This window comes from Ostrea edulis, chromosome 7 (assembly GCF_947568905.1).
Source record: "Ostrea edulis chromosome 7, xbOstEdul1.1, whole genome shotgun sequence".
In the NCBI taxonomy this organism is placed as follows: Eukaryota; Metazoa; Mollusca; class Bivalvia; order Ostreida; family Ostreidae; genus Ostrea; species Ostrea edulis.
In genome coordinates, this window is record NC_079170.1 from 79,348,063 (window position 1) to 79,367,897 (window position 19,835).

Genomic DNA, 19,835 nt, shown 5'->3' on the forward strand with positions numbered 1-19,835 from the left:
ATAAATATATTTTTATAACCAAATCAGATATATGTATTATTTTCCCACTTTATTTTTGATTTTGTTTAGATCTGATTAAAACCAGCGAAAATGTTTCCATCCCGATCAAAATTGATAGAAATTACTAAAATAGCAGGTAATCATACTGTTACTAAATAAAATTTATGCACTTTTCACCATAAAATTAGTTTTCTCTATAACTTCATTTAAAATTTAATTTGTGAACCATTTTACATCAAGGGACGGTAGTGTCCTGATCCTGATGCTCTTTATAACTTCTGTTTTATGATTCCTTTCGGGCTTGGTTCTTGAAAATTCGCAATATTTCTGAATTTTTACCATTTCATTTCAATGTATAATGCATTTCTATTAAATACATTTGTCTAATATAATTTTGTTTTGTAATTAACATGTCTTTTTATTAAGTTTTGATCGTATATTTGAAAGAAAAATCAACGAATAACTTCTTCATAATGTTCATATATTATGATCGGTGATATGACATTTTTAAAAACGGTTTCTATGCGATATTTGTGTATTCCATTGAAATATATAAACTCTGAAGTAACATATTTTATAAAAAAATACGTCCGAAATACCCAAGGAATTAAACATTTAAAAGTACAAGAACGGGGGTACCGAAAGTCCTGTCCACAAGCACCCGTGTTTCGATGGTGATACTTTAAACGAGGTGTTTTAATTAGCCATTAAAACATTTTAGTGTAATGAGCCTCTTTAACGTAAGGTACCCACGAAGGGGGGATGGGGGATACAAACAAACAAAAAGATTCAAACAACGAATGTTTGAGTTGAATTCATCTGACAACAGTGATTGGAAAGAAAACCAACGTAACGAACCCAGACTGAATGTCATTTTTGCTGAATAAATAGTCTGTATATTGTTTGGTGAAATTGCAATATGAAAGGTCTGTGCTTAACATTTCACCACCATCCACCACGCTCGGGTGATTATATATTTTAATTAAGACTGCCTTATATTTACAGTGTAACATTTAATTTTATCAGCACTGAGATCAGTATACACTGTACACAATTATATGAACTTAGACCACGTGACTTGAACTTAGATCACGTGACTGGTAGTAAAGGTAAAGCAACCAGGAAGAATAAACACCAAACCGAAAGTACTTCCCCGCCAGGTGAATATCGGGGTGGGGACCATGGATTCCGTGTCCATCGACAGCGATCTGGGTTTTGATCGGATGTAAAAGGTATATATAATTCATGGAGGCTGTTTAAACTTAATATCATTTTGACGTGTTCATACCAGGGGGCGGATCCAGGAATTGCGGTTACGGGGGGGGACACTTTATGAGTCAGGGGGTTTGGGAGCCGCCTTGAGACCCACTGGGTCCAGGGCAAAGCCCCCTAAAGCTCCTGAACTTTACAAATTTTATAGAGCTTGAAATATGTCTCCTATTCAGTCATTTGTACTATTTTCTATCATTTTTAATAAGGTGAAATTAATAAAATGACGCAAGTTTTAAGGGTTTTTGAAAAAAAATTAAGTTCTCCCATTAAAGCAATTAGAGTTTTAATATACTTGTTATGGTCCAACATATTGACCACAGGGAGTAAACCAATTTGTTAGACTGATCTCTCTCTCCCTCTCTCTCTATCTACATGTATTTGGTGGCAACGGATACAGTTCTTTCTGACCAGCTCTGGGATTCATATGTACTGTATATAGTATGCCCCATTATATGTATATTTACAGATAACATTATTTTTCAATTATTTCAATAGAACAGAACGATAACACGTATTGGCAGTCTTTGTCATTGCTCTACTTAATAAAAACATATTATTTCCAATTCAACGACAATGTTCATATCAATACAAACCATCAGTATGTATATCATACACACTCTGTAATGAATTGCATGATCTACAACGACTTTTGGATAGTTATGTTGTAGCATCAATAGTCCATGCATGTTTGAGTCAATCAATAATTCACTCAATATTTTCAATCAATCAATCAATAGAGCAGACAATATCTTCCAATGTCAGGAGTGGATTGACCAAGTGACCTAAAAATCAATGGGGTCATCTACTCCTTATGCTGTACCGGTGTACCAGATTTGGTGTCAATCAAGCAAAGAATTCTTAAAATTAGGAAACAATTAAACCATTGACCTTTGACCATGTGACCTCAAAATCAATAGGGGTCATCTCCTCAAGATGTACCGGTGTACCAAATTTGATGTCTGTCAAGCAAAGGGTTCTCAAGATATTGATTGGACAGTATATTTCTATGTTCAATTTGACCATTGACCTTTGGCCATGTGACCTCAAAATCAAGAGGGTCATCTTCTCCTGAAGATGCACCAGTGTACCAAATTTGATGTCTGTCAAGCAAAGGGTTATCTAGACATTGAGTGGTCAACATATACATATGTCCAGTTTGACCCTTGGTCTTGGACCATGTGACCTAAAATCAAGAGGGGTCATTTTCTCCTAATGATGTACCAGTGTACCAAGTTTGATGTCTGTCAAGCAAAGGGTTGTCTAGACATCGAGTTGTCAATATATTTTTATGTCCAGTTTGACCCTTGACCATGTTACCTCAAAATCAAGAAGGGTCATCTACTCTTTGGGATGTACCAGTGTACCAAGTTTGGTGACTCTCAAGCTATATTGAGCAGACAAGATCTTCCCATGTCCAGAGTAGATTGACCCTTGACCTGAAAAACAATAGGGGTCCTCTTCTACTCATAACCAAGTTACCAACCCACATATGAAATATCATTACGATGAAGTAATTGGTGATATTAAGCGAACAACACGTAGTCTACCAAACATCAGGTGCAAACCAATATGCCCCTCTTCTTTGAAAGGGGGGGGGGGATAATAATTATATCATAATAAATAACCATTAAGCGCTACACACAATAAAAATGATACAACATGTTATAAAAGTAGTAAAAGGAAATTACCCTAGCATTAAGACAGGTTATATCAAAACAATGCTAGCAAAACATCAATAATGTGAAGTAAAATTACGAAAATTTAAAACATGCTGTGCATTAGGAAAGGGAATTTTCACCTGTTATAAAGGGTGTCGTCGGTGGCTGTGTGGATGCGGTGGTTTCCGCGATTAGGCTGGGAGGCTACCTTTGATTGAATGATAGCTGTGTCCTCTATGCCCATCTGGTTCTCCTCATGGGGTTGACTTGATGTCGGACAGGGCTGAATCCGGGTTGGAATTGCAGGGGTCAGATTCTGTGTGGGCAATGACCGAAGAGCTGAATGTTGTACCGGTCTAGCGTAAGGCGATTTAGATGGGCGCTTGGTACGTCGCAACATTTTCTACGAAGTTGAACAATATTATGAGAGGAACAATATGAATCAGCACGTGTTGTCGGGTTAGCTAAGTAGGCCTAAATATAAACATTACGATCTTACAGATAAGTTTAAAAAATAAACAAAATTAATGTTTAAATATTACAATAGATGTATGGGAATAGAATAACAACCTTTAAATCACTTAGAGTTAATTCAATAATATCAAAAGAATCGACCACGATGCCAACACGACGTGTACAATGGTGGTGTAGAAGAAGCGAGTCGCCTTGCAAAAACCCATGAAGAAAAACGTTGAGCTGTCAAATTAAGCAAAAATACGTACCGCAGTTTAGAGTCAGTCGAGGACGGGGGATGGTGTTGAATTGGAATTCCAGATCTGTTCAATTTGGATTTTAGTTGACATGCAACTAAAAAAGGACTGGCAATTCGCGCTTGCGCACTGTATATACCCAGGGATTAGAAATAGGGAAAGTGTCATAATAGTTATTGGGGGGGGGGGGGATAGTGTCAAAACCGTGTAATTTAATTGATTGCAAGAGTTATGTTTCTGTGCCTGAACAACAAATACCTGTTCTGTTCATTTCAATAACAGGACTTAACTCATAGTGAGCTGTATTCTAGAGTACTTACAAGTATACATGTGTTGGGTTGTTATGTTAAATACATATGTACATATTTTTAGGTAGAAAGGTTAATAGTTTGAACAAAATTTGCGATTTCTTCGCCGTCTTCATGAGTCGTTCTGAACAGTCCGTTTTGACTTTCTGAAAGCGTTTGAGATGATCACTTTTGAATACTAATGCAATGTATATGTACTCACACGTATATCAGTATTCAAAAGTGCTCATCTGAAAAGCTTACTTCTGATCATGATTATAGGGTCGGAAAGTCTCGTTTACTTTCGATTTACTACTTCCGGGCAGCAGTCGAAAAATGTCACTTTGTTTCGCTTTGGTTATGCTCAGATGACAGCGTTAAAATGAACCTACAACCTATATAGATTCCCTACTTATGCAAAAAGAGGAAGAAGTGGATTCATAGATGCAGGTAAACAAGTCATAATTCTTATAGTTTTATAGTTAAATCGCCGATTGAAAACTCAGAAGCAGTGAGCTCTACCCACGACCGGGTGATTGATCTAACCTATATTTTACTGAATATTTTCGATAATAAACAACTGTCAAGTTAAGGAGGTACGCTACACCAGAGAAATTTGATGTAGATGAAAAGTGTAGGATATGTACAACAATATTTTGAATTTGAAAATTTTCAAATTTACTTTATTTTGTCAAAAAATACAGTTTTAGTACAAGGTAATCTGAATTTTTTTTAAAACCCCTGCTGGACTCGAACCTGCGACCTACAGTTCAGCAGTCGGTATTTTAACTTACTGAGCTACTCGGTTAGGTATTTAAATGGAAAAGGAAAAGTCCAATACTGCTGATATCGATTTTTTCATCCATGTTTTTAAAGGAAGTCAGCCATTATGACGATGTAGAGTACTACCTTAAAGGGTTTAGTTTTTTATGAGTTAGAACTAACATTACATAATACAATTATGCAGTATGTTACTTTTGATAAGGAAACAAACTGAATGCAAAAGGGTAGGGGTGGGGAATAAAACAATAAGCTGGGTAAAATAAATATATGCAGGTATCTATTTGTACCATGTTTTGTCAATCTCCCTGATTAATAGTTGATTATATAAACTTGTAATAACACATTTTTATGGGATGCTGATAGTTTTTTCTTGGGGGGGGGGGACATTTACAAGGCAATGCAGTTTCTCATTTTCATTATGTTTTAATTAATAATGATATTGCTTATGTTTTTATTGTGACCCTCACGGAAAATGCTACCAATTTGGAAACAAAATAATTTCAAAGATGATTGGGATCACCTAAATAAAATGTTTTTGTTACAATATATATATATATATATATATATTAAGAAACATGTTCTGGGTATAGTCAGTTTTTAAATCGAGGTAAGCTACAGACAAACAAGTTGATGGTACAGGGATTTCAACAGTCTCGATTGAAGTCAGCATTTCGCAAATTCTATGGTCGTTATAACGATCTAGTTCGTCAATACAACCTCGCATTGGGTCAAATGCTGGCTGACGTGTTTCATACCGATTGTTAAGCCGTTCTTAGCACACTGATTTTGACTGCGGATAAGTCCGTTTACTTGATCAGGATATGGGGCTCACGGCGGGTGTGACCGGTCAACAGGGGATGCTTACTCCTCCTAGGCACCTGATCCCACCTCTGGTGTGTCCAGGGGTCCGTGTTTGCCCAACTATCTATTTTGTATTGCTTGTAGGAGTTATGAGATTGATCACTGTTCGTTATCTTCACCTTGCATAATACAGGACCTAGAAAAAGTTTTTGATACACATGTACTTCCTTTCTTATATGTGTTTGTAAACCACTATGCCTCTTGTGACAACAAAGAAATAGTAAACATTCACCCATACATTCAGATCTTAAATTAATTCAATTTAGATTGTGGTATTTGAATTCTTCTTGAAAATGAAAATTTTGATAAAATATTTTTATTTACTGTTTAATAATGCAGTAGTGGGACAAGAGACGTTGGGGTTGGTGGTGGTGCCACCCCCCACCCCCCATTTGGTTGTTCATATGTAGCAAATATGGGAATTTGGGTTGCAATTTTGATAATTTTAATTTACACACATACCTCTGTTAGGGGGATAGTATAAATTACACCCTCATGCAAATTTTCTTGAGTCACCCCTGCAATACTTTTAATGATATTCACTTTATGTCTATGCTTGTTACAGATGCTGTTATATAGATCATTTCCTTCAGAAGTATCAATGTATTGGTGACTGTTATGAAGAGAAGGGGCCCATTTTAACAACTTCTAGGATGGGCGGTACAAGGGTTCATACCAGTGATCAATTTCTCGCGACTCTTATGAAGTTGCATCTAAATCTAAGGGATCTACATTAAGCAGGCCAGCGGACTCAATGCCGAATTAACCTCTGAAACATCGCAATGGATACAACAAACATAACACTGGATTTAACTTTAAAAATGAATAACTAGTCATTATCTGACAGCAACTACATTGCGCAAAATTGGTAACACAGCAAAGGCTATTATTGGTGTTGCACAATTGTTCTGATTTCTATCCTGGATCCACCTCTGATGGTGACATCGTTGATCACTGAGGTGTATTGGAGATGTTGAAGCGATATGATATATGATATTTGCTAATAAAGTATTTGATATATTTGATAAACTTTAATCAGGAGTGACATTGAAGATATCACGTTTTCTTTCATCAAGATCCCATTTCAGTAAGGATGAAGCACAGCTGTTACAAGACCTGAAAGAGTCAAATTCATGTGGAGTGTGTAATTGAATGATTAAATATTCTAAATCATATACCTTCAACATACAGATATATATATCTGTCCACGAAGATTTTCAACTCTGTGTGACTTTTGTACATTTGAAAATCCTCTACTGAAGGAAATAGCTGATATAAATTCCACAATTTATTAAACCTTACCTTTGGACTTAGATACTATAAATGTACAACTTCTTACTCACATTATTCTGCATTGTCAAGCTTTATTAAATGCATTCAAGTAAATGATAAAGTGAACATTTATTTAAGGTTGCTAGTCAAAGAAATTGTTACAATATTGATTCATGCACATCTTTACACTGATCATTTGTAGCAAAAACAAAATAAAACTAATGGAAGACATTTGAATTTTCACAAGTCTGTCTAATTGGTTTTTGCAGAGAGGGCACAATGGTTCAATCATGTATGCCAGGTATACTTCCGATAATGTTCATTGGTGTTCAAACTATGAAATCACAAGTGGTGCCTGTGAGGTAAAGCTGGTGGAAACCTTGATGCCAGTAACCATGGCTCTCTTTGAGCTGCAGCGCACCTTCCGGGTTGCACTCTGAAAATTTTACCAAAAACAATATATATTAAAAAAGACTGACATCCACTATGTCTATATATTCTTTCATAAAAATACCAATGCTAGATAATTCTTATTTCGACATTCAACATTTTCTTATAGCATAACAAAATGTATTTACTTATACCACTGTCTGATATAATTTGTAAAGAAAATCTTTATAATGATATCTGCATTTATCTAGTAAAAAATCCTTACATGTTTGCACAGGCATCCTTTGCTGTTGCAGAGAAAGGACATTTTTAAAATTTCTATATTGTCTGGAGATGCATTCATTTTGGTGAACCTTTATATTTTGGGATCACCTGAATTTACATGTATACAAGTATTCATTACAGAATGAATATCATTTAATATTGATAGCTTGACGAGCATAAAGAGCTCTGGTGAGTTACCTATATTCTGATTACCTGGGTGGATACATTTCTCTCATTGTCATAGCTTTACGAGGTGCAGACTTAGGATGCTTTATCCAGCTGTGTTGTTTGCTTTTTTATATAGCTCGATATATGTTCCTTCATAAAAATTGATCACTGTTCGTTATCTTCACCTTGCATTAACAAATTGACATTGTAGTCATTGTCACACAAAACATGTAGATTATGCACACTTAAATGCAAATTGACTATCTGGACTAGTCATTATTTCATAAAAGACATATAACATGTTCTATCAATTCAGCTGAAATTCAGATAAATCAAAATTCATAAGATATACATGTATTTATATCTACAATCCATGAAATATGCCAGTGGCGGATTTAAGGGGAGATAGATCTCCACCTCATGAAATCCCCCCCCCCCTTTATTTGAATTCCTGGGTCTGCAATATACTAGTATATATAGAATTGCACATTAAATTGTTTGTTGATTATCTGAATTAGTGATAATTCAGCTGAAATTCAGATAAATAAAAAAGATCTTAGATGCCCGTTGCGGATTTAAAGCCCCCCCCCCCCCCCCCCCCCCTAAGGATTTCTGGATATGTTCCTGTGTGCAGTTTTACATACCAAATGTATATACTATAATATTATAAATTACTGCAGCTACATAGTGGAAACAAAACTGACTCGTGGGACTTCCATATGTCACTGATACGATTGGTGGCAGTAAAAAGTTCTGTCATCAGTTTATAAAAAATATCTTTTATGAAATAATTTAGATAAATTTCTAAATAAAACTGTAAAACGTTCAAAATCATAGAATAAAATAGGGCTATATATCCATGTTATACACAACAGGAAAACTTTCTAGTGCTCTAGCGTTTTCACTCCATGCAGATTATTACGGCATGGGGGGGGGGGGGTGTACCACAACATCAATCAAGAATCAGTCTAATCAGAACTACGCAAATATATAATTACTGAGATTTTAATCGAGGACTTTCGATATCTTGAACTAAACTCTGAGATATAGATGTATGGATGTATATGATGCAACCGACAGTGCAGTGCATATGATGCAGACGACTCTATAATGTAAATATACCTGTACTTTGTTGGAAAATGTCTCGTATTGACGCTTGAACAACCGCTGTAATAAGTCAGAGCTATATCTAGAAACCCAGTTGTTATCCACCGCTCTCTCGCTTTTTGTAGTAAGCTCCATGTGGTTTTGAACGTAGCGAGTCTAGTACATTATTGATAATGCCATCCTGACAACTGCCCTGAAGTACGATTTCACGTTATTTCTCGCGATTCACATGACGAGACTTTCCGACCTTATTCAGAATAACGACTTATAGAGGTAATCGGCGGAGAAATCGCATCCTTTGAAGATAGTATTGTGCTGAATGTCTAGCGTTCGTTAGTCTATTTCACGCGGTGTGTATTTTTTTTGTAAAGTTGACAACAAATGTGCCTTATTGCATCTTACCACCACCACCCTGAAAAGTTTCCGGATCTGTCCCTGACTCATGTGAATAGAAAATAGATAATTCAATACTGTCACTAGTTTGAAGTAATCACATTTAATGGAATAATTAGTTATTGATCCAGGATTCGATTTATTTATATCAGATATTATGGCAGAACTTTCGAAATCGAGAATTCGTGTTTTTTAAAAAATCGAATTGTTGAAATCAATAAATCGAAAATAAATCGAACTACATGTATATGATGAAAATAATTCAAATAATTAATGACAAATTAATTATTGATATAAAAAAAATAAGCACAAAATAGTAAAACGGCAATACAAAGCAGTGTTTAACCATTTCAAAGTTGCATTTTTGCAGCAACAAATAAAAAAGCCGTCATTGGCGCAGGCAGCAGATTTCAATCTTTTTTGTACGAAATAGGTAATTACATATTAACTTAATTCTATGAACAAATTTTGATTGATCTTCGAACAGACACACAATGGCCACGCCCACAACCCAGGTACAGGAAATCATCACCTGTGATCTCTGCACCAAGCCAACCCGAAAATTTTGTAACAACTGTCAAGTCACCTTGTGTGCAGAATGCATCAATAAACATGTGGAGAAGCTCGATTCCCTACCACATGACATCGTTCCTTTCAAAGACAGAAAGGTGGCTTTTCCAGAGTGTGAATTTCACACCAACCAGAGATGCGAGGCCCACTGCCAACAATGTGATGTTCCAGTTTGCCTGAAATGCATTTTTGGTTCCCATTATGGTCACAAATTTAAGGATATGCCGGAAAGTTTTAATGGCAAGAAAAAGGAATTAGAAAAAGAAACCAAAGAAATTGAATCCACCATCATTCCACAGTACAAAAAGAAAAATGAAGAAACAGAAAGCAAACTATCAGTTATAATGGCCGAATTTGATGAAATGGAAAATGAAAGAGAAGAGCATAGAAAATTCTGGCACCAAGAAGTAGACACCATTTTCAATACACTTGGGTCTTTGATGGAATCTATGAGAGAGAATCACCTGGCTGCTCTAAAATCCCATCAATCCAAAATAAATAATTGTATTCCAGACATGATCCAAACAGTTCAACAAAATAAGATGATTATGAAATCAAGAAAAGTGTCTGACGTGACTAACTACAAATCCAAAGTCGAGGAATACAGAAACATGCCTACTGATATTGATATCAAACTCCCATCACTTAAAATTGATTCAGTCCAAGGGAGAGAACTCAGTCTGGAATTAGAAGAATACAAGGCTAGCCTGACACAGACAACACTGTCCAGTCTGACAGAGGAAGTCTCCTATTTATCTTTACAAAAGCTGTTAGAGCAAGCCAAATCAATTACAACCATTCCTACTGGAGTTAATCCTCTATACAATGTTGTCTGTGTGGGAGTGGATGAGGTCTGGGTTAGTGGTAAAGATAAAACCATAAGACGTGTTGACATACACGGGTCTGTACAGGACACTTTCACCACCACATGTCAATACTGGCCTGATGGCATCACAGTGACCGGACAGGGAGAACTGGTATACAGTGATTATCACAATAGAACTGTGAACATTGTCAGACATGGGAGAACAGAGGCACTGATAACCACACCACAGGGCTGGCATCCAGGCAAACTATGCTGTGCTAAGTCAGGGGACATCCTGGTCAGTATGTTTACTACTGATTTTAGCCAACGTAAAATTGTTCGTTATCAGGGACACACAGTGAAACAAGAAATATATAGACTTGAAGATGGAGAACCTATCTATAAAGGAGGGAAATACGCAGTGTTTGTGGAGGAAAACAACAATGGAGACATCTGTACCTCTGATGGTAATGCTGACACCGTGGTCGTGATGAACAAGTCTGGAAGTGTCCGATTCCGATACGACGGTACACCAGCCAACAGGAAGAAGTCATTTAATCCTGTACATATAGTGACAGACTCCATGAGTCAGATCATTGTGGCAGATCTCAACAATGACTGTCTACACATCCTGGATCAGAACGGACAGTTCCTGAGATGTGTGGACAATTGCGGACTAGATGAACCTCATGGACTGACTGTGGACAGTGAGGGGAGGTTGTGGATAGGTTTATATAAATCAGGAGAAGTGAAAGTGATTCAGTACATGAAATAAACGTACACTGTTTAGAACGTGTAATGTACAGACATCAGATGATGACAAAGTTCACACAGTGCATTAATTCATTGAGATTTATAAATCCTAATCACGTTATAACTGACAGAACTGGCACGAGAAGTTATATCTCCATGGCTATATATATATAATGTAATATTTTGGAACCTCACAAAATCAAATTCAGACAGAAACTTCAAAACAATCCCAAATACTCATACAAAATAAAACTTTTGATTAGGTTTAAAAGTAGCAGATCCCCCCCCCCTCCCCCGCGCATATTCTAATATTCTAACATATCTTAATTTTTTATTTGCTATCTGTTTTGAAAATATAGGTTGATGTTACTCTAACTGTTATTTAGAGTGCCTCGGGAGCCTTAATTGCTTTTCTGGACCATTACATCGTGAATTGAACAATATTCCAAACAATATTAATGTGCGATTTCTAAGGTTAGCTTTGGGACTGGATTATAACTAATTCGTGTTTAGGAGTTGTGCATATGATCTGTAGTAACTAAAATATTCGGCAATATATTATTATGATGACATAAATACATGTTATTGCATGAATGACATGATATAGTATCATGTTTACTTTATTGTATACCCTTATTACCAGGTTAATTGTAATGGTGTAATACATGTAATCAACGAAAGTAATTTACTCATGCATGAAGCATATACTTTGATATTCGTAGTTATATTTTACATGCACAATGGTATTGATCTAGATTTCACAATTTTGAAATGTGTTTTCTATCTTTCATATAACAAATTGGGTATGAACAATATTCCAAACAATATAAATGTGCGACTTCTAACGTTAGCTTTGGGACTGTATTATAAACAATCTATGTTTACGAGTTGCGCATATGATATGTTGTAACTGAAATGTTTGGCAATAGATGACCACTATGACATAATGTCACTGCATGAACAACGTGAAATATTATCTCTACTTATTTTACTACCTTTATTACCAGGTTATTTATAATACTGCAATGATCTAAAGGTAGTTTACTCAATACATAGGGTATGTACTTTGACTATTTGGGTTTTTTCTCTCTCACATACATGGGTATTGATCTAGATATCATAATTTTGAAATGTATTTTTATCCTCCATATGTAAAATTGTTTTTTTTTATGTGCAACATTTGTTCACAAGGACGAGCAATATGACATGTTCTACAAGTATATTAATCTTAGTATTCTTAGGTTTGGTAGATGCACCAGTGTATCATGATTATTGCATACGGTTTTAAGGGATATTTGAGATACGTAATACATATCGATGATTTTTCAATTTCATCTTGGAATGTCAAGGCCAAATGAGAGTTTTCTCTATCATTTCTGAAACATGATATTAATATACTTCTTGAACCATGGAAAGGTACTGATCCTGATGTTTCTATACCACAATATAATATTTCACAAAAATGTAAAAGAAAAAAGGTCCAAGAAATTTAGTGGTGGAATCATCATTGCATATAAAACTGTATTACATAAAGGAATAACTGAAATCAAAGACGCAACATCTTCAGAAAATAGATTATAGTTGAAACTGGATAAAACTTTTTTCGATTTTTCAAATGATCTATATGTGTGCAGGTAATATTCCACCAGTGAATTCTGTCTACTACAATGCTGATTTTTCTGAACTTGGAATTGAAGTACCTAGAATTATGTCTAAAACACACGTAATATCCTTATTGTTAGTGATGTAAATGCAAAAATTTCCAATCATAATGACTGTAGTGTTAATGATAATTGCTTAACCAGAAACTTAGAAGACCTATTACCAGATAACTATAATATTGATCATGATATTCCTAGATACTCAGTAGATAGAGTAATTAATGCTCAACGTAGACAACTACTAGATTTTTACATCCCCCCACCAGGTTCGTATTTGAATGGTCGATTTGTTGGTGATTCTGTAGGTAATTTTTCTTGTTACAAACCTAATGGAGCTAGTACTGTAGACTATGCTTTAACCGACGTGGAACTTTAAGATAATATAAACTTTTTTCAAGTGTCTGATCCTACATATTTTTCAGATCATGCACAAATAACTGTATATATTCGGTACAATTAGTCTGATAGTGAGACTAATTTTAATTCAAGAGCATCACAATCCAAGTTTTCGAAATGCTCTTATAAATGGGAAACATTTCAAAATCTAAAATATTAGATGCTATGTCAGATCCCAAATTACTGGAACAAATTTTGAACCCAATGCAGAAGGTATAGATAAAGTTACTGAAGACCTAAACTCAATTCTAAAGGATTTAAGAATGAAATCCTGCAGAATAATAAAATGTAAGAAGATAAAGGTTCATAAAAAACAACCATGGTGTGACCCAGCTGATGGATCTGCAAAAAAAAAAACAACAACCAAAAAAAAAACAAAAAACAAAAAAAAAACCACGTGTTGATGTTAGGAACACTAGAATGAAAAATGAACCCTTTAATTTAAAACTTAGATCTGATTATTCTATCTACTGTAAATAAAATGAAAACAAAATTGTAAAATAAAAATGTATTTGTTTCAGAAAGAGTACTTCATTGTTATTTCGGATTTCAAACATTTCGGTTGAGCATCACTGAAGAGACATTATTTGTCGAAATGATGCGCATCTGGTGCATTAAAATTGGTACCGTATAAGTTTTACATATGATAAATTACTGAATTGGAAAGAAACAAACCCCAAACAATGCTGGGAAATGCTTAATTCTTTCAAGAAAGGTAATAGCATATCGGATATATTAGTAAACATCGATAAAGTTATAAACCATTGCAAAACGCAAGGTTCAGCTACACAGAATACGAGACGCGGTTATAGCAGGCCTGTTTACATTTTACTGACAATGGTTCAGCTATACAACGAACCGACTACAAGAAATGTTATCTCAGAAATTAGAACATGTTAATTAATATTAAAAAATGGCCCAAAATATATCATTAACACACAATATATACTATGCTGTGTAAGGAAAGCTAGATATTCCCAAGCGAGACTTCGGATGAAATCTAGCGATACTACTGGGTGAACTATGTCGATGAACTTTTGTAAATGGTTTATTTATTTCACTGTTTAGAGATAATTACAATATATACACATTCTTCTGTCTTTAATTCAACCAGCATATATATCTAAATTCTACAGTATTATAAAGAATTTATTGTTACAAATACGTCTTGGATACATCTCGAGATAGTGAAAACAATTCTAATTCAGGGAGCGTTTAAGTCATTAGGCGCACGGGGGAAGCATGTGTACCGATGACGGGTTTTGCAGAGTCGTCCACTTCTGCTACATATTTAGATATTTTATTGAAAGTAGACATTAACGGCAAACTGACAACTCAACTGTATGACAAACGGGATGACTTCAGCTTCTCCATCGTCAACTTCCCATATTTGTGTAGCAATATTCCATTATCACCTGCATATGGTGTTTATATATCTCAACTGATTCGATATGCAAGAGCTTGTTCTGGGTATAGTCAGTTTTTAAATCGAGGTAAGCTACTGACAAACAAGTTGATGGTACAGTAATTTCAACAGTCTCGATTGAAGTCAGCATTTCACAAATTATATGGTCGTTATAACGATCTACTTCGTCCGTACAACCTTGCATTGGGTCAAATGTGGTCTGACGTGTTTCATACCGATTGTTTCATACCGCACTGATTTTGACTGCGGATAACTCCGTTTACCTGAACAGGATATAGGGCTCACGTCGGTGTGACCGGTCAACAGGGGATGCTTACTCCTCCTAGGCACCTAATCCGACCTCTGGTGTGTCCAGGGGTCCGTGTTTGCCCAAGTATCTATTTTGTATTGATTATGGGAGTTATGAGATTGATTCGTTATCTTCACCTTGCATGATTAATAAGAGTTTACGGCCTCAATATTCTGTCTATACAGTGAGGGATATTGTGTGCCAATTCGTTACAGAACAAATGATGTTCATGCCTGTTTCTGTTAATAACACAAGAGGTACGCGCCCTGCCATAGAAATCTGACTGACTTCCACCAAATTAGACCTTATAAAATATATTCTGATACTTTTGTCAGCGCATATAGATGTACACATGTATTCTTCACTATGCATCTTCGATGTAGGTGTGCCAAAACAGGGTATAATTCAACAAATACATGTACTCATCTTCAAATTGAACGCACTGCAAAACGGCCTTTATTTAACACTTCAAAAGTACTGGTATTGTGTTTCGTGTCATGCGTACTTAACAATGATACTCGCCTTGTATCGGCCTGTAGCCCAATATTTCGCAAGATCTCAACACGTACAATATATTACTGGTGATATATGTAATATATTACAGGTAGAGGGAAGTGCAGCCCCAATATGATGCAGTGATTGTTGACATACCACACTCCAGATAAACTTGTAAGATATTCATTTGTGTTGTAAAAGTCAAAGGTCGGATCATTATTGCAAAACAAAGACTTGTTGGAGTATGTTAGTGTTAAATCTAAACCAAACTAGCATGGCGCCATGTCATGCCCTTTTTAATTGCACCATGCCGTTTTTTCTCTATAAATTTTTAAAAAAAAATTGTTAATATAAAAACAATTTTTCTTTAGTTCACAAAGTTTATTGAAAAATTTAAAATCAAGGCAGCATGTATTAACTTTTAAAGAGGCTAAATGATTATTCTATTACTATCATAGTATGATACAATGAAAGTGCCCCGAAATTGTCTTGTCGCGACGAAAAGTGCCCTTTTGAACATATGGAATGTGTGCTCTCTCTAGATCCTAGATTTAACATTATACATCCTATATGTACACCCAGTTTAGGACGTTGTTGGCATTGGTGATTTCAACTTGCCGTTTATTGAGACAAAAGCACAGGCAAATAATTGTAAAGTTATTTAAATAAGCAATGTCCCATTGAATCGGATTTTTTCCAGGTACAGCATTGAAGAACAAAACATTTCCACGGTCTTGATTTTCAAACGGATCTTTATTTCCGCAAATACGATTGTACATTTTTGAAATCTTAAATGCACAAATTTAGAAATTAACCTGCCGTAGAAATAGCATTCCAGCAAGTAAATTGTGTTCATGTGTATGTACAGAAAATTAATGAACTATGCGTCCACACACTTGAAAATGAGCAAAGTACCTGTACTATGGAAAAAAAAAAGTATTTCGCAAAGTTCTACTTACCTCTGAGCTAGACAGCCGGCAGACACAGACCCCACTAGGGTCATCAGAAGCTGCACAAAGAAAACCCAATTTAATTCCCGTAAACTGGCACTTGTCTGGCAGCCAAGGTCAAACAAGGTGGGTCCTAAGATCGCCACTCCCATCCCAAAACTGCCAAACACAAGACAGTCCGTCATGACGGACACCCAATTCTCCCTCAGAAGTGACCGGAAATGGGGCCTATTGTCCCCTTCCTCCGTGACCCGCGGGTCAAAGGTCATGGGTGCCGCGTCCATGACCGATAAAATTTTGCGACGATCAGCGTCCAGTTTAAAACAAGTTGAAAGCTTCGCGTTCCATCCTTCTTTGGAAATTCCGAAAGATCTATCCCCAATGACAAATGAAACTCTATATAAATCACTTCCTAGGTTGTTCGTTCCCTGTCATCCCCATTTAAGATCTAGGCACTATAATCCTCTATGCAGCGTAGTTTTGCGATCGATAACTGACGAGGGCGCCCGAACAGAACACCTGGCCTTCGTTCCTCTGAAGACTAGATGATCTGTCTACTGCACCGCGCTACAGAAGGCTGCATTATTGATGTTGTTGATTGGCGTACGTATACACATTTAATAATGTACACTTTATCGCTCCTGTCCCATGGTACAATTTTTTCGGTCATTTTAGCTACTTTTACTCAAGTAGTGCCCATTTTTTTATTTCCTGATTGCTGTCTAACAACGATCGATTATTTTCATTTTGCTAGAATTAGTATCATTTTATAATTCTTATTCATTACCTCGGGGATATATGGAATAAATAAATGAAATCTTTGCAGGTAAGGACCATTACACGTGACTGTGGAATCTATATGGTGGTCATATGTTTAGACTAGAAGTACCCATAATCTTTTAATTGCGTCTTTCGGTTCATTAAATTAATGGCTGTTGATAAGAAATATCCATTAAAAGCATATGTGTGTGTGTGGGGGGGGGGGGGGGGGGGGCATTACCAACTCCCCCGACACACTCTCCAATCTCCCACCTCTTCTCTTCCTACCCCCCTCCCCCCAACTTCCATTTGTCTCCCCCCGCCAGCTTCCTTTGTATTCTCCTCCCCCCTCCCTTTCATTTTATATTCACTCACAATTTTCAGTTCCGTTTATTTTCCCTCAAACCATGGAATGGTATATGAGGTACATTACATGAAACATAATTACATATATATACAGTAACAGGGGTCAAACAGACGAAAAATAGGGAGAACAGACAATGTTATTGATTTTCAAAATAAAAATACACAGCTTTCTTAGAGATGCTGAATCTTTAGAAGACATGAGTTCACATTTTTTTTAGTGTTTGGGGCAGAACAATATTATATATATCTAAAAAAAAATATCTACGTCAATTTGCACAATGCTTTCCATTCCACAATATAATGAAATTCATCTCCAATTTTGTTACAGTTGCATAATGTGCACACATGTTCATTCCTTTCAATATTACTCCATCTGTCTACTTCAACAGGAAGGTGATGATTTGTATTTCTAGATTTAATAAAGATTTTTCGTAACTTTCTTGGTGATAATGTCAAATATACCTCACATTCAAAATTTGTTTTAATAATTCTGTAAATCATTCCCTTTGAAGCCCTAGATATGTCTTCATGCCATTTTTGTGTAAATTGATTTCGTAGCCTTTGGTTAACAGTTGACTTAATCCACATAGGGTTAAAATTGCGTTTTCCATGCTCATACCAAATGTTTGAGAGGCCACACTTGTCTAATATACTTTTCAAAAAATGAAATCCATGATTTGTTTTTATTTTTCTTTGTCAGACAATTTATGTACATACATATAAATAACCTTGTTCAATGTAGCATTGCTGTTGATAAGTTTTGCCCAATAAGAGATAATTCTAATAAACATTGTTATAAATATAAATATATATATATATATATATATATATATATATATATATATATACAAGTACAAAGGAAATCGTCCAGTTTCACCGTAAACCATATTTTATTTGATTTGAACATATTTTATTGTCTGGATGTTGTAACGAAAGGATTGAGCACAAGTTCTTGAAAGTTTTAAAAACCATATCACTTTAAATAGAGTAAATGTATGTGTTTTTAAAAACCGTAAATGAACACGTTCAACAATTTCAATATTTTCATACCTCCAAATTTCACGTGCATACAGTAAAACAAGCAGCACAAGTTCATCAAATAAATCTAATTGACAATCAAATAATTAATAATAATCATTTAACACTAACCGTTCAGTCGAGAATAACTTTAATCGCATTATCTAATTATATGAAATGCTGTGACTTGTAGCAAACATTTCAAATACTGAAGACTATAATTAACTGCTTTTATTTACATAGACAGGTTAAGAAACTTTGCACAATAAATTACTAGTCAACACGTTATTGATTCGTTTCTCTGGATAACCTACCTGTATATGGATACAAAAAAAATGTTATCCGTAGATAATGCCCTTGGATTAGATTTAACAATGAAGTCGACATAATTTGAAACTTATTTCAATAGTTTTATGAAGTGAATATTCTTCTTGCACAAGAACTTTAAAGAGTTATTTCCTTTGAAAAAAAAAAATATGATGACGACCTACTGGCACCACGTATGTTCACATAGGGAGGCTTAAAAAAAATTACAAGGATCGTGTGTGTATGTCGAAGAGCGGAGAGATACTTGTACATTGTACCTCGTAGAAATCGTGTTTTTTTTTAGAATTTATATCATACCACTGACCATAATAGATGTAGATGAACTGTTATTAAATTACGGTAGAAAATGATCAGTGATAGGAAATTCATTAAAACGGTTTCTATGTGAGAATTGTTTATTTCAATGCAATGAAAACACGTTAAATATTTTGCGACAAATATATGCTAAATGCAATTAGGCATTGGACATCAGAAAATACGGAGCAAAGGGGTGGGTGGGGTGGGGTGGGGTGGTGGGTTATATCCACAATGATCCAATATATGTTTCTAGATTAGGTCATTTATCTGATTAAGGTGACCCAATATTTACTGAAATTTAATAATATTGACAGAATAAAAATGCACGTTAATGCTAACTCGTCGTCGGAAACCACAACTTTGTATCCACACAGACGCTCCCTTGTGATGGTGGATAGAGTCGGTGAGAAGCACCCGTGGGTAATCAACGATAATATTGATCAACTGACTCTACTACAGAAAGTGTGCATACAAAGAGGAATAACTCTTAATCTGAGCTGACCAACATATTCCACGTACTAGGTGGCTCATCACACTAAATTAAAATTTTATGAAGGTA

The 19,835-nt window shown here is 35.4% G+C and overlaps 2 protein-coding genes across 4 annotated transcripts in view; one reads left to right on the plus strand and one right to left on the minus strand.

Annotated features, from left to right (window-relative positions):
• LOC125655591 (major facilitator superfamily domain-containing protein 4A-like) overlaps positions 1 to 17,053 on the minus strand; it is a 62,658-nt gene extending 45,605 nt beyond the window's left edge. Inside the window, exon 1 of the mRNA XM_056145431.1 lies at positions 16,520 to 17,053. Within this exon, the coding sequence (XP_056001406.1) occupies positions 16,520 to 16,794 (275 nt within the window). The 5' untranslated portion in view covers positions 16,795 to 17,053. The remainder of the gene's footprint in view (positions 1 to 16,519) is intronic.
• Positions 1,028 to 15,607, plus strand: LOC125654398 (uncharacterized). Of its 3 annotated transcripts, XR_007362349.2 has the most exons (3): positions 1,028 to 1,232; positions 4,210 to 4,377; positions 6,137 to 7,080. XR_007362349.2 is itself a non-coding variant. In XM_048884358.2 (2 exons), exon 2 carries the CDS (start codon positions 9,660 to 9,662, stop codon positions 11,313 to 11,315), a length of 1,656 nt encoding a protein of 551 aa, XP_048740315.2. In that variant the 5' UTR covers positions 1,036 to 1,232; positions 9,653 to 9,659; the 3' UTR covers positions 11,316 to 15,607. The 3 variants fall into 3 exon arrangements, 1 of the variants encoding a protein (XP_048740315.2); XR_007362348.2 differs by lacking the exon at positions 4,210 to 4,377; XM_048884358.2 differs by lacking the exons at positions 4,210 to 4,377; positions 6,137 to 7,080 and adding an exon at positions 9,653 to 15,607 and having other exon boundaries at positions 1,036 to 1,232.
• Positions 17,054 to 19,835: the final 2,782 nt, after the last annotated feature.